The sequence below is a fragment of the Meleagris gallopavo genome, chromosome 1 (assembly GCF_000146605.3).
Source record: "Meleagris gallopavo isolate NT-WF06-2002-E0010 breed Aviagen turkey brand Nicholas breeding stock chromosome 1, Turkey_5.1, whole genome shotgun sequence".
Taxonomy (NCBI): Eukaryota; Metazoa; Chordata; class Aves; order Galliformes; family Phasianidae; genus Meleagris; species Meleagris gallopavo.
In genome coordinates, this window is record NC_015011.2 from 160676905 (window position 1) to 160690930 (window position 14026).

General features: G+C 40.2%; 1 protein-coding gene across 8 annotated transcripts in view; it reads left to right on the plus strand.

Moving 5' to 3' along the window:
• ATP7B (ATPase copper transporting beta) overlaps positions 1-14026 on the plus strand; it is a 34457-nt gene that overhangs the window by 17969 nt on the left and 2462 nt on the right. For 4 of the 8 annotated variants that reach the window (XM_010728775.3, XM_019612126.2, XM_010728771.3 and 1 more), the window contains exons 10-18: positions 77-204; positions 2745-2899; positions 3105-3239; positions 5136-5330; positions 6238-6420; positions 7889-8087; positions 9373-9519; positions 10810-10952; positions 12892-13321. In XM_010728775.3, the coding sequence (XP_010727077.1) occupies positions 77-204; positions 2745-2899; positions 3105-3239; positions 5136-5330; positions 6238-6420; positions 7889-8087; positions 9373-9519; positions 10810-10952; positions 12892-13321 (1715 nt within the window). The remainder of the gene's footprint in view (positions 1-76; positions 205-2744; positions 2900-3104; positions 3240-5135; positions 5331-6237; positions 6421-7888; positions 8088-9372; positions 9520-10809; positions 10953-12891; positions 13322-14026) is intronic. The other 4 variants (XM_019612125.2, XM_010728772.3, XM_010728776.3 and 1 more) reach the window with 4 other exon arrangements.

Below are 14026 nucleotides of genomic sequence, written 5' to 3' on the forward strand. Positions count from 1 at the left end.
TTACTGTGAAAGCATTACTATGACTTTGAAGCCTATGACATAAATGAGCAGTCTGTTCTATTTTTATCTTTTGCAGAGAGGAGCAGGTACCTGTTGAACTGGTTCAAAGGGGTGATATTGTAAAGGTTGTTCCAGGTGGAAAGTTCCCAGTGGATGGGAAGGTCATTGAAGGCAATTCTATGGCAGACGAGTCTCTCATTACTGGTAACTTCCCTTACACTTGTGCAAATGTGTGAAACCTTCTATAACTTTTTCTCACATGAAAAGAGAACAGAACAAAGCACAAGGTGTTGTCTAAATAACCTCCCATCTTAATGAGCTCTTTTCCTGGCCTCTGTGAGCTTCAATCCAAATCCTGTATCTGCATATATAAAAAACTGAAGAATCTCAGCACAATTTGATCTCTTCTACTAATGTACTGATGGGATGTGCAAAGGCTGAGCACTATGGTCAGTATTCCAGAGATATGGTGGAAGTTTCTGATGGAATATATTTCTAGAGAAGATACATTTTCAGTAGTGACTTCTAAAGGAAATATTGTTGAGGTGTTGAAGTCATAGACATAGATATCAGATAGGGCTTCCAACAAAGACGGCCAAGGGAGCAAGGAGAGCGAAAGAAAGTCTCATGACTTGGTGCTCATTAAGAGTCATAGAACTTCTTCAGTTTCTGAGATTTCCATTTCATTTTGTAAATATAATTAGGATTTATTTGATTGTGTAATTCTTGTAAATAAGTTGAAGGATCTAAAAACTTCACATTGTGATCAGCTTGCTTGATTTAGTTATGTATTTACTTTGGGGAAGAGGGACACCCTTAATTTTAGGAGAACCAGTCATTATCACTCACCTTAAGAGAAGAAAATAGTGGTTTTGTAGAGATTCTTGAAGAAACAGTGTGAGAATGTGGACTTTGCTCCAGACTAAAGTTTCTTAGTTTTTGAAAACTGAGATTAGTGGCAATGGAGACAGGCTTCTCAAACTCCCGTGGCTGTACAAAGTTACCAATTGGAGGAAATTTCTAGAAGTTCCCTTTAGTATGGATCTCTTTCTGACCTTTTTGAGGGGTGGCACACTGGAGGGTTAGGACCAAGGAAACTTCTTTTCCCTTTGATACTAATCTGACAAAAGGCCAGGACAAGTTGCAGCTCGGATATCCAGAGCAAAATGACAAAGAGGGATTTCCATAATGCAAATGTTTGGGCTCTTTTGTTCTGGAGCAGTTTATGGTTTCCACCCACCTCCAGCCTCTGAGGTTCATGGTGAACACCACACCAAGCAGCGTAGTGTTTTTCCAAGCAGCAGTCTGTATTTGTTAGAGGATTGATCAACTTCACTGTGTTTTTAGAAGATTAGACTGATTATTGTCTAGTTAACAAAATAAAGCCTTGCCCAAATTCCTTCAGCAATGAAGCAATGCATTAAATGGCTGATGCTGACTTTACCTGCTGGTATTATGATGCTAAACTTTTTTTTTTTTGGTATGAGGAAATGAAAGCAGAAAAGCATACAGCATAAGATCGAGTTTCTGTCCTGCATTCTAAACAGAATCACAGAAACCAGTGGTGGCTGAGCCATCTCCATGTTGTATATTGATTCCAAATTCTGTAGCTTTAGGAGCTGTGCTGTCTTGTTCACAGTCCCTGGGTCACGTGATTTTCAAGCTCTGCCAAATCACAGACTTTTTGTATTAAGATGCAGAGAAAATTTATTCTAAATCTTCCCTGGTTTTTCGCAAACCTATATCTGAGGTGCCCCCAAATTACCTCTCTTCTCTTACAGTGGCCCTGTTGCTTTGACAGTTTCTTATGTGATGCATTTCATAGCCAATCAGAAAGATGACCTCCCTTTCTACACACCTCAAAGTTTCAGTGAAGACATGAGAAACTATGGCCTATTTTATAAAAATCTGGGATTAGAGACTGTTCATTCATACTAGGGTACACTCAAACATCAGGGCGCAGCCCTGTTGTCTGATAGAAAGACGGAGCACTGATGTTTGTAGGCTAGGGGTTCTGTTTCTGGAGGTGGGAGAAGAAGAGCCCTAGATCTCTGGCAGGCTGAAAAGGAAGAGCCAGAAATCACAGACTCATAGAATGGCCTGGATTCAAAAGGGCCCCAAAGATCATCTAGTCTCAACCCCACTGCCGTTGGCAGGGTTGCCAACCACCAGACCAGGCTGCCCAAAACCATATCCAGCCTGGCCTTGAATGCCTCCAGGGATGGGGCATCCACAACCTCCTTGGGCAAGCTGTTCCAATTTGTCACCACCCTCTGATTGAAAAACTTCCTCCTAATATCTAACCTAAGCCTCCCCTGGCTCAGTTTAAAACCATTCCCCCTTGTCCAATCACTATCAACCCATGTAAATAGTCATTCTCTTTGTTTATACTCTCCCTTCAAGTACTGGAAGGCGACAATGAGGTCTCCTCAGAGCCCTCTCTTCTCCAGGCTAAACAAGCCCAGTTTCTTCAACCTTTCTTTATAGGAGAGGTGCTCCAGCCCTCTGAAATATTTCTGCTAAGACATTTGCTGCAAAAATAAACCTAGAGAAAGGTTTACAGAAGTATGGCACCACTTACACATGCCTTCAGAAGACTGAGAAATACAAGATGTAATTTCATGCCATTATTGCTTAGCTGATTTTGCTAGCGTACAGTGAGCTGTGTGCTGACGTACTGTGTTCATTGTCATTAGAGGTATTTGCACTGATCTGATGCATTTATTTTTGGTGTTTCTTTCCAGGGGAAGCTATGCCTGTCACTAAAAAGCCTGGGAGCACAGTGATTGCTGGCTCTATAAATGCACATGGCTCAGTTCTTGTTAACGCAACTCATGTTGGTAATGATACCACCCTGGCACAGATAGTGAAATTGGTGGAAGAAGCTCAAATGTCAAAGGTAAAAGTAAGAGAAAAGGAAACCTTATTCATTGATTTTGATGAAATAAGAAAAAGATTCTCTATTTTGACACATTTATGCAACCAGTGAACTGTGTCTTTTTCCAGACTTCAGAAAATAATGAAAGACTGTTATTTTCATTAGTTCTGCATATTCACATGTTTTGATCATAAACATGCAAATACCTGTTTTTCTTTTTTTGTAGGCACCAATCCAGCAACTGGCAGATAAGTTTAGTGGATATTTTGTTCCATTTATCATCATAATTTCTACAGTGACTTTGATAGTATGGATCACAATTGGTTTTATAAATTTTGATATTATTCAGAAATATTTTCCTGTAAGTAATTTGATTAAGAGTTGGATTTTCTTGTTAAGCAATTTCCCACTGAAATTAAAATATCTTCTGTTTGTAGGGCTTGGCATTGTACAAAAGTGTTTGCCAGGTTGCAATGTGGTATTTTCTACACAAAGGGGATGATTACACTAATTAAAATATATCTGCGGGTGTAAATATACTTGTGCATTAGCCCTCATTGTTGCATGGGGTTCTTACAAACTGAAATGATAAGCATTCCTTCTGGATTAAGCATGACTTGTAACTGCACTGCAAGGAGCTGAACCATTCCTATCGTGCTTGAAATTTTTTTAACATACTGTTCCTTGGCAGATAGTGGGTTTGACTTTAGAAGGCAAATGAGATTTCTCTTATCTTTAGGATGTGTATTTGCTGTGCTCAGCAACTGTGGCTATCTGTGCACCTGGAAATAGAGTTATTCTTTATTAGATGAGGAAACCAGTGCTGGCAATTTACATCATCATCTGAGAGTAGAGGCATTCTGTCACACCCATTAGTGTGAGGATAATTCTGATGTATCCCCCATGGATGATGAGCACACTTGTATAAAATCTGTTTTAGTTCACAAAACGAGAGGAAATTCAGGAATGCTTACTTGCTGCTTTCCTGAAGTTACTGAGTTCAGATCCCTGTGGAGTGGGACTCTGCATCTTCAGTCTCCTAAAAATCCTCTTGTCCGTGATGATGGGGGACAGTGTTTGTACTCTGAAGGCAGAATTCGCCCTCAGAACACTGCCCTTTAGTTGGTGTCTGAACATAAGGCAGTTATTGCAGCCTCCCCATGCTGTTAGGCTGTGTTTAAATGCATTTTATCATAGAATGGCCTGGGTTGAAAAGGACCACAATGGTCCTCCAGTTTCAACCCCCCTGCTATGTGCAGGGTCACCAACCACCAGACCAGGCTGCCCAGAGCCACATCCAGCCTGGCCTTGAATGCCTCCAGGGATGGGGCATCCACAACCTCCTTGGGCAACCTGTTCCAGTGTATCAGCACCCTCTGACTGAAAAACTTCCTCCTAATATCTAACCTAAGCCTCCCGTGGCTCAGTTTAAAACCATTTCCCCTTGTCCTATCATTGTCCACCAAGTAAACAGCCGTTCCCCTCCTGTTTATATGCTCCCTTCAAGTACTGGAAGGCCACAATGAGGTCTTCCAGGATCCTTCTCTTCTCCAAGCTAAACAATCCCAGTTCCCTCAACCTTTCCTCATAGGAGAGGTGCTCCAGCCCTCTGATCATCTTAGAGGCCCTCCTCTGGACCCATTCCAAGAGCTTTGAGTCTTTCCTGTAGTGGGGGCCCCAGGCCTGGACGCAGTGCTGCAGATGGGGCCTCACAAGAGCCAAGTAGAGGGGACAATCACCTCCCTCTCCCTGCTGGCCACCCTTTTTATGCAGCCAGAACACAGTTGGCCTTCCAGGCTGCAAGCGCACACTGCTGGCTCATGTCCAGCTTCTTGTCTGCCAGGACCCCCAAGTCCTTCTCTTCAGGGCTGCTCTCAAGGAGATCTTCCTCCAGTCTATATAAATGCCAGGGATTGCCTCGGCCAAAATGCAACATCTTGTAGTGTATTTGTTATTTATTATGTTTTATTTACATTTTAGGTAGGGTATATTTCTTAAATAGGTGAAGGTGGCCAACAGAAATTCCTGAAGCATATGTGCTTGAGTAGCAAGAAAACCACAAGACACTGCTATGAACGATTCATAACACTGACCTTTCTCTTCCATTACTATAGCAATAAGAAATTACTTTCCTATACTTGAGGTTTCCTGCTAAATGTATTTTTTTAGATGACTATGATTGATCGTGCATATGTTACCTTCTATCAGCAAATCTTTTTTTTTTTTTTTTTGCCTCCTCTCCTCCCTCTTCTTACAGAATCAGAACAAGCACCTTTCAAAAGCTGAACTAATACTGAGGTTTGCATTTCAAACCTCAATCACTGTGCTGAGCATTGCATGCCCCTGTTCTTTAGGCTTGGCTACCCCAACAGCTGTGATGGTGGGCACAGGAGTTGCTGCGCAGAATGGTATTCTCATCAAAGGCGGAAAACCCCTGGAAATGGCACACAAGGTTCATTGTTCATTCTATACCTTTGTAGCTTTCCCAGCTGTTGCCACATCAAATATAATGTCTCAGGAAATCTCTCTGATAAAGAGAAAGACTGCAGATTTCTTTTTTCCCGTTGGCAACTGTTCATGGTGGCAAGGAAGATGACTTTGACCTTCTTTCTCCGCAATCCAAAGTAGGTGGCAAAGCGTTGAGAGCCAGCAGTTTCTGCAGTCTGTTGCCTTTGAGGCTGCTAATGTTCTGCATGACCTTGTGAGGTCTCTGGCATTCATGCTCTCTTAGCATCTTCCCAGAAAGCCAACATTTTTCTTCTTTCCTTGAGGGCTGATGTGAAATATATGTTGTTCATAATCAGTGGCTTGAAATGTAGGAGAAAAACGGTGTGGTTGGAAGTTGTTTTAGTCTAGGGAGGGGAAGATAGATGGGTGGCTGAAAAAGCCCTTCAAACAGATGATAAGAGGAAAAGGAGAAAGAAGGACTTGGCATGCCCACAGCCAGTAGAAAGAAGATGAGTTTACACCATGCTGTGAGAGACTGAGTTGGACATAAGCAGGATAAGGAGAGGTGAAAAGGATAATTAGAATAAATTAACCAGACTGACAGTAATTCTCATTCATTCAAACGTGTGCACACACTCACACAAAGCAAGTGCTGTGATGTTGAGATCCTTGTATGGGTACAGCATGATACTGCAGCTTCAGCTATACAAGGAATGTATAAGAAAGCATAAAGAGATCTACTGCACACACAGTCCATGATTCAGGAATTCCTGGCTTTTGTAGGTTTATTCCTCTTGTTTTGGTTACTGTCAACTAATTATTGATGTCTTGCCTGCATTTATATGCTCAAAGCATGCAAGCATCCCTACGATCGCATAGCTTAGGCAGTAACTCTGGTTTATTTCTTGCAGATCAAGACTGTGATGTTTGATAAAACGGGGACCATTACTTGTGGAGTCCCTAAAGTCATGAGGGTTCTTCTGCTGGGAGACACAGCCGTGCTCTCTCTGAAGAAGGTACTGGCAGTGGTCGGCACTGCAGAAGCCAGCAGTGAGCATCCTTTAGGAGTGGCGGTCACTAAATACTGCAAAGAGGTACTTAGACTTACTGTTCCATTTCAGATCTGAAAGGATCTATGTGAATGCAGCAATGCTGTGTGAAATGAGCAGATTCCAGAAGGAGAGGCCTGTCTGAAAAGTAACTGGCTGAGAAGCTGGTAGATGTTACCTTAATCTGCACAATACCTGAGAGGCATAATCTGGACTTTGGTTTTGTGGCCATGCTACTGAGTCCTCAAGCAAGATATTACTAAGTTTTCCCAGACAATGACAAAAGAAGGATTGCAGAATATATGCAGGAGGAATATGTAAGCTTAAAAAAGCATCATGAAGCAGAAGTGTGTGGTGACGTTTCACACATTACCTGATTGTGGTAGTCACTGCTATTAGTCACTTGCTTATCTGAATAGATTAGACAAAAAGCTGTGGAACAAACATGAATATTAAACTGTGATATTTGTGAATTTCACTAATTGATTACTCATGCCTGCACAAATTCTGCAAATCTTCAGAAGCCCTTTATATATTGTTTGTGTTCATCAAATGTTTCAGGAAGAATGAAAGCATAATTAGAAACAACATAAGAAGCCCAGTTTAAATAACTTCTTTCTGCTAAGGCAGGTCACTGAGCTACTTGCCATTAGTTGATGAATCTCAAACTTATTAATGATAGATCTTTCAGTGATGAAATTTAGAAGTTAACATGTAAATTTGAAGGAAAAAATGAGTGTGGGTAATGATTCAGTGGCCCCTCTTATATTTCACGTTTCCTGTTTTTCAAATTTGTCTTAGTTCCCCTGAAATTTCTGTAGTTATTGTATGCATCAGTTATTACTCTGAAAGATACATATAGTTCTGATTTCCAGAAATAAGCCAGAATAAATTGTTTATAAAAGGATGTGGGTTTTTTTTCCCATTCTTTTTGCAATTTATATGACTGTAGTTACCCCTTTTGAAGCTACTCACTGGCTTTTTTTTCACACTCCACACAAGCCCCATTTTACTTATTATTATCCAACCAGATTACTCCAAGAATTAGATGCAGTTTTACACTCTGTGTGTGTGTGTGGAGAGAGAGAGAGAGAGAGAACTGGGCTCATGCAGTCACTTGTCTTTGTGGCTAATTAAAAGCTGCATCTTTCCAGAGCTGTATGCTTTATTTTTGTAGTATTGCTTTTTGTTTGCCAATCTTGGCTGAAGTCATAAACCACCACTGTACCTCCTTCATCTTTGAACCACCAGAAAACGTCATCCTTTTTGGTTTGCTTGTGCTAGGGCTGAGACTGAGATGTGACCTCTATGCTGTTTGCTTCAGAAGTATAATCCCCAGCACATCTACGACATCTTTATTTTTATTTCTCCACTACTGATGCTCCATGCTGCTTTCCAGTCTATCAGTGGTTGTAAAGAGGAGGAATAAAATCTCTTTTTGATGGCAGTTATCTAACATTTGTACCACATATTGTCAGCACAAACTGATGATGAACTCTGGTTATCTCTGCAGGAGCTTGGAACTCAGAGCCTGGGATACTGCACCAACTTCCAGGCAGTCCCAGGTTGTGGCATCAGCTGCAAAGTAGGTGGTGTTGAGGCTGTCGTGGGCATGGCTGAGGAGGGTGTTGATAAGTTGGACGCTAACAAGAGTGGGGACAGCAGTGCTCCTGTGGGAGATGACACACTGATCACACTTTCTGAATCGAATGGTATGTCTGCCCCCAAAGTAACTGCTAGTTGTAATCCAAGGACTAATGAATCCACAGTGCTGAGCATAGTAAAGCAATTCTACCAGACTAGCAATAGCAGAAATGCAGTCTTATGAGAGAGAGAGGCAAAGAACATGAGGGACAAAAAAATGTCTTTATAGAAATTGAAAATCTCCTTTCCCCTACCTTCAATTGCTTTGGAATTCAGAAACCTAATTAAGGATTAGATGATACAGTGATTGATACTCCAAAAGTTGGAAAATACATGAGCAATAAGGCATACCCAGCAAGGTCCCTTTTGGACAGAAGAATGGTCCAGCAGAGAGCACAATTAGCATTATCTTCCTCCATAGAGAAGTTACATTCAACATGTGCTATCTTATTGCTCCATTTTTTTTGTCCTACATTTTAGTTCCGTATTACCCTGGACCTTTTGTCTTCTATTCAAATATCTCTCAAGATACTTAATTAAAAAAATTTATTCAGCAGTGAAGCAGGTTATATCTGCAAACCAAGTTTCAGTGCCTGATGCTTTTGATTTAGCCAGTGCATTTATTTTTGTTTCACGCTCTGTGAAGGCACTTGCTCTTTTGTATTGTATGAGGGAATGAATACGCATTTAAAGTCCTCCTTAAGAAGCTCATCAGTTCTTTTCAGCAGATTGTATCTCTTGACCTTTTTGAGGAAGCTTTTAGAAGAATTAAAATAAGAACTTTAATCATCAGAACTGTGCCATTTGTGAGCGGCGTTAATGTAATATTTTCTCACCTGCTTCAGAGGGCTTTGTGAAGTTGCACTGAATTCATAATGAAGTGGTCTATGTACTGTTTCATTGTTTGCTAGAACAAAACTACTTTTTTCTTAGAAGACTGACCTTTGTATTTGAAAGAAGTAATTATTTGTGTGAACAATGCAGCACACTGCACTTTTTGTGAAAAACAGTGCAAACTCACAAAGGCAAATATATGCAAATACTTCCACTATGTTTATGACGCAGCTCTGTGTATAAACAGTGAGTCTTGAAGGAGAAAAGTTTTATGAGGCTGTCATCAGTCAGCAGCTGTACATATGTGTTTGGTCATGGGAGTAGCACTTCAAATGAGCCTCAATATGAAGTGTTTTGGATGTGACCTTTGCTAGTCAAAGACACACGCACACACACACAAAAAGAAAACCTCTGTGAATACATTTGTATAACTAATGCAGCCTGAAACTGTCATTTCAAACATCTCTGACGTGTCTACTATTTTTAAGTTTCCCATTATTCTTTTGTCCACACAAAAAGGTTCATCATCTTCCCACACATACTCAGTATTGATTGGAAATCGTGAGTGGATGCGACGGAATGGCTTGCACATTGCAAATGATGTCAATGATGCCATGACAGACCATGAAACTAAAGGACAGACAGCCATATTAGTGGCTATAGATGGTAACTACTGTGACTTAATAAATATCAGTTGATTGTACCATTGTAAGGATAAAAACAAACTGAAACAATTGGTGGTGGTTTAGTATCAAGAAATTACATATTGTTTAATACAGAACCCTTTGTAAAAATGCCAAAGTATCAGGTGTTCTTAAAAGGTATTTCATCTTAGAATAGTGTTCATAAGACCTTGCTGAGTAGTTTTTAATTTAAATGTTATTTTCCAAATATACTTTCAAAAAGTGTGGTGTGCAGAGTGTACAACTGCACAAATATGTCCCATCCTGTCTTTGCATTGCTTAAGGATTACAGGCTGACCTGCTGCATCTCTGATATCAAAATATTTCATTAATAAACATGACAAGTCATTAGATCATTCAAGTATAAAAGAGACACTAGATTAGACTAAATGAGTTTTGCCAGAGGGTTTCTATTCTGTACTAAATGTACAGAAAGGGAAACCTAGACAAAGCCTTAATAAGAGAAACTGCTGTAATGGTGATAAGTTTCCATTGGGTCTGTGATCCTGATATGGGGCCTCTGATTTAATTAGCGAAAAAATAATTTTGTTGTGCCCACAGAGTAATTTTCAGAGGCATCTGCATGTCTCAACCAGGATTCCATTAATGTCCAGAAAAATCAAATGCTCTTAACATAGAAATCAGGGGCCTGATGTATACTCGGTGTTCCTAGCATTGCTGATGATGATGACCAGAGTAACAGATGATGAAAACCTTCTTAAATCATTACTTTTAAAATATAACACGCAATGATAAAAATAACATTAGATTGTTGTAATTCATATGGATACACCTTTCAGATGATAAGTGTTGGGTACAGCACTCCTGTCCAAAAGTAATTAATTATAATAGAGATCCAATCCTGAAAGATTTAGGGGATATAAAAGCAAATATTCTAAATGCTGGAGGAGTGCTTTCAACATCTGACAATTACAAAAACTTCCCGTGGCCCACAGTCATGTTCACCCATACAAAAAAAAAACTATCAGTCAGGCATGTTTAAAAGCTATCATGCTCCCCTTCTGCCTGGTTCCTAAGTATCAGAGGAGTTTTGTTCTTAGATCTGAAACAGGTAAATTAGAAAAGCATTTGTGTGAGTGTGTGTAAGAAAGGGACCATAGGTAAGAAAATTTAAGTCAGTGGTTCAGGCCTGTGAAAGTCAGTATTACCCAGAAAGAGTTACTTTACCATACTGTGACAGAGAGAGCCCTGTTCTCTTGCTACCACTTTGCTGCCCACAGCTCTTTTTAACACAGCACATCTCTTTGTGAAGGTGCCTTATGTGGAATGATTGCAATCGCAGACACTGTCAAGCAGGAGGCAGCCCTGGCTGTGCACACACTGAAAAACATGGGAATAGATGTAGTGCTGATAACGGGCGACAACAGGAAAACTGCAAAAGCCATTGCTACTCAGGTACCTTCTTGCATTTTACAAAATGTGTGATTGGCTTTCTAAAATTCTGCTTATTTCAGTGAATTAGGACTAGGCACTCAGAGTTTCCGTGGATACGTTAAAGAAAGGCTAACTTTTCTTGAACTAGACTGCACTCAGGTGAACTTTTCAGTGAGAACTACTGGTGATTGGTGGACGGTTGAACTGGATGATCTTCTAGGTGTTTTCCAACCTTGATGATTCTATGATTCTATGATTCTAAGTCCTGTGTAAAGGCTGGTGACTGCACGAAGATCCCACTGAAGACAAACATTCAGTATCCCTTGAGGTGTGTTGAGTTTCATGCAGTAATTACTTCATTGCTGAGCTGAAGCCTTCTAGTTCCATTCGCTGAAGGGCACTTGTGTTTCCTTACTGAAAAAGGGATGTGCCTTTAATGTCTAGTCTGGTTCCTAGTACAGGAAGTGGGGATTTGCCAGTAAGTTTGAGGATAACATGATAATAAAAATAATTCTTATCGTTAAGAGGCATAGCAATCTAAAAGAAGTTGAGTGCATGAGATTTCCTTGATCACAAACTATAAACAACATTCCAAAGGCAAAGCCAAATACTGACTCTACCTCGTGACATTTATACCCTCTCCATGTCCATTTCCCACTTGCCCTTTGCACTGGTCTATTCTTAATCTACCATGTGCCTCTGTGTTGCTTTCCTCATGTATAGAAAGAGCAAACTCAGCCAGCAACATGGCTTCTCCTAGGTTGTGAGGCCTGTTTTGTTTCTCAATGTGATTTAATTCTTCTATTTTAATCCACTCTTTCACCTTCAGGTTTTTTAAGTCCTTTCCCAGCCCACCTTTCTTTGTTAAGAGAGGAATTTTTTCAGAAACTTTGGTTTATAGTTCCATTCGCTCAGGTGAACTTTTCAAACAACATTATTTGGTGCCAACCTAGATTTTCATCATTGATTTTTTTGTCATTTCCTTTCCAGTGGCAAAATGGTAAATCAGTCTAAAACATTTAAAATTCTTCTTTTTGAGAAGTAAAAAGAGAGCTTCTACCTCCTGTGCTCTATCTGGTGAAGCAGACCTACAGTGTTTATCCCAGTGCTTTTTAGTATACCCACTCCTATTTTTCAGTTGTAGCACTAAAGCCATTGGTAGCAACTCAAAGTTGAGAAGTAGGTGGGTGAAAGAATTTATGCAGCCCTCTGCATTCTCTCCATAGTTTCCCTGGGACTTGCACATTTATGTTGGCATTTCTGTTTTCCCTAGCATAAGTGCCTAATCATTTACGACTCCTGTCCACATTTCTTTGAAACCTTTATTGATGCATATCCATCAAGCAGCATGTTTATTTGAAAACTGACTATTTTAGCCATCAAACCTTAATTTCCCAGGGCAACAGAGCTCCAGAAGCTCTGTAAGGCATGGTGACAAGGGCAGTGCATGGTGTTCCAGCCTCTGCAGTGGTGATGGAGGAGTCTGTAATCAATCACTTTCTTATCATAGAATCACAGAATGGCCTGGGTTGAAAAGGACCACAATGATCATCTAGTTTCAACCCCCCTGCCATGTGCAGGGTCGCCAACTACCAGACCAGGCTGCCCAGAGCCACATCCATCCTGGCCTTGAATGCCTCCAGGGATGGGGCATCTACAACCTCCTTGGGCAACCTGTTCCAGTGTTCACCACCCTCTGATTGAAAAACTTCCTCCTAAATCTAATCTAAACCTCTCCTGTCTCAATTTAAAACTGTTCCCCCTTGTCCTATTAAAAATAAAAAAATAAAAAAAATAAAAACCATTCACCCTTATGCTAAAGGCATGTTGCTTTTCAGCTTTCTGTGTTGCTTGCAATTTATTTGAGTGATCTTCCTTTGTTTGCCCTTCTCCCAGAGCAGCAGATGGCTTTTCCTTTCAGCATATCACCAATAAGCATGTGTTTTTTCTTCGTGTGTAGGTTGGGATCAAAAAAGTCTTTGCTGAGGTTCTTCCTTCTCACAAAGTTGCAAAGGTCCAAGAACTCCAAAATGAGAGGAGAAGGGTTGCGATGGTTGGTGACGGAGTCAATGATTCCCCTGCGCTAGCCAGGGCCGACATTGGAATTGCAATTGGAACGGGTACCGATGTTGCCATTGAAGCAGCAGATGTTGTTCTTATCCGAGTGAGCACTGCAGTTTTGACCTGCCTTCTGTCACTTTTTGTAGCTCTTTTCAGTTCAGTATTCAAAAGACTGCATGTGGAATACTTTCAGTGCGCTTCTGTCTTACAGAATGACTTGCTGGATGTAGTTGCCAGTATTCACTTATCGAAGAGAACAGTGAGGAGAATACGAATAAATCTGATTCTTGCCTTAATTTATAATCTGCTTGGAATACCAATAGCAGCAGGTAGGTGGTTGTCAGAGATCAACTTGTGGAAGACAGCAGCATGGTTCAGCTCTGTGGTGCCCCTGTCAGGATTTCCTGCTCAAGCAACTGAAGAGAGGTTCCTGGAGCATTTAAAACTCAGCAGAAGAACAAAATATATATGTACATAGATATTTATGCTGGTAGAAGAAATCTTTGTTCCCCAAATTTTAAGGTCTTAAGAGCAAATACTTAAATCTTAAAATAAAAATCATGATTTTATTTTGTTTTACTTAACAATATTCAGGGATTCATTTTAGTATATTTAAACGTAACTCTAATCAGAGAGATCATTTAACTTCTGGGTACTCCCTCTTTTATTCACCTCGAATTTCATATTTTGTCTCAAACTTTGGTTTCTCTGCTTCTATCAGACATCTTCTCATGCTCTAAATTCCCACTTAAAACTAACTTCAAACAGCCCCCTATTTTTTAATTTTTTTTAGTAGCTTCTCCCTCATTTGCCTGTATTATTATTATTATTATTATTATTATACTTCTATTGCTTTTGCTTTGTTTTGTACGTGCAGAATACCTGGGAGGGTCACACAGTCTTGCCCTGTGGCTGCAATCTTGTAGCTGAATCTGTGCAAAGTCCATCCCTTGCAACTGAAGGGACATATTTAACATGTTGAACAATAAGTAAGAAAATACACGTTGATCTATTTGTGATTATAGAGACCTCAA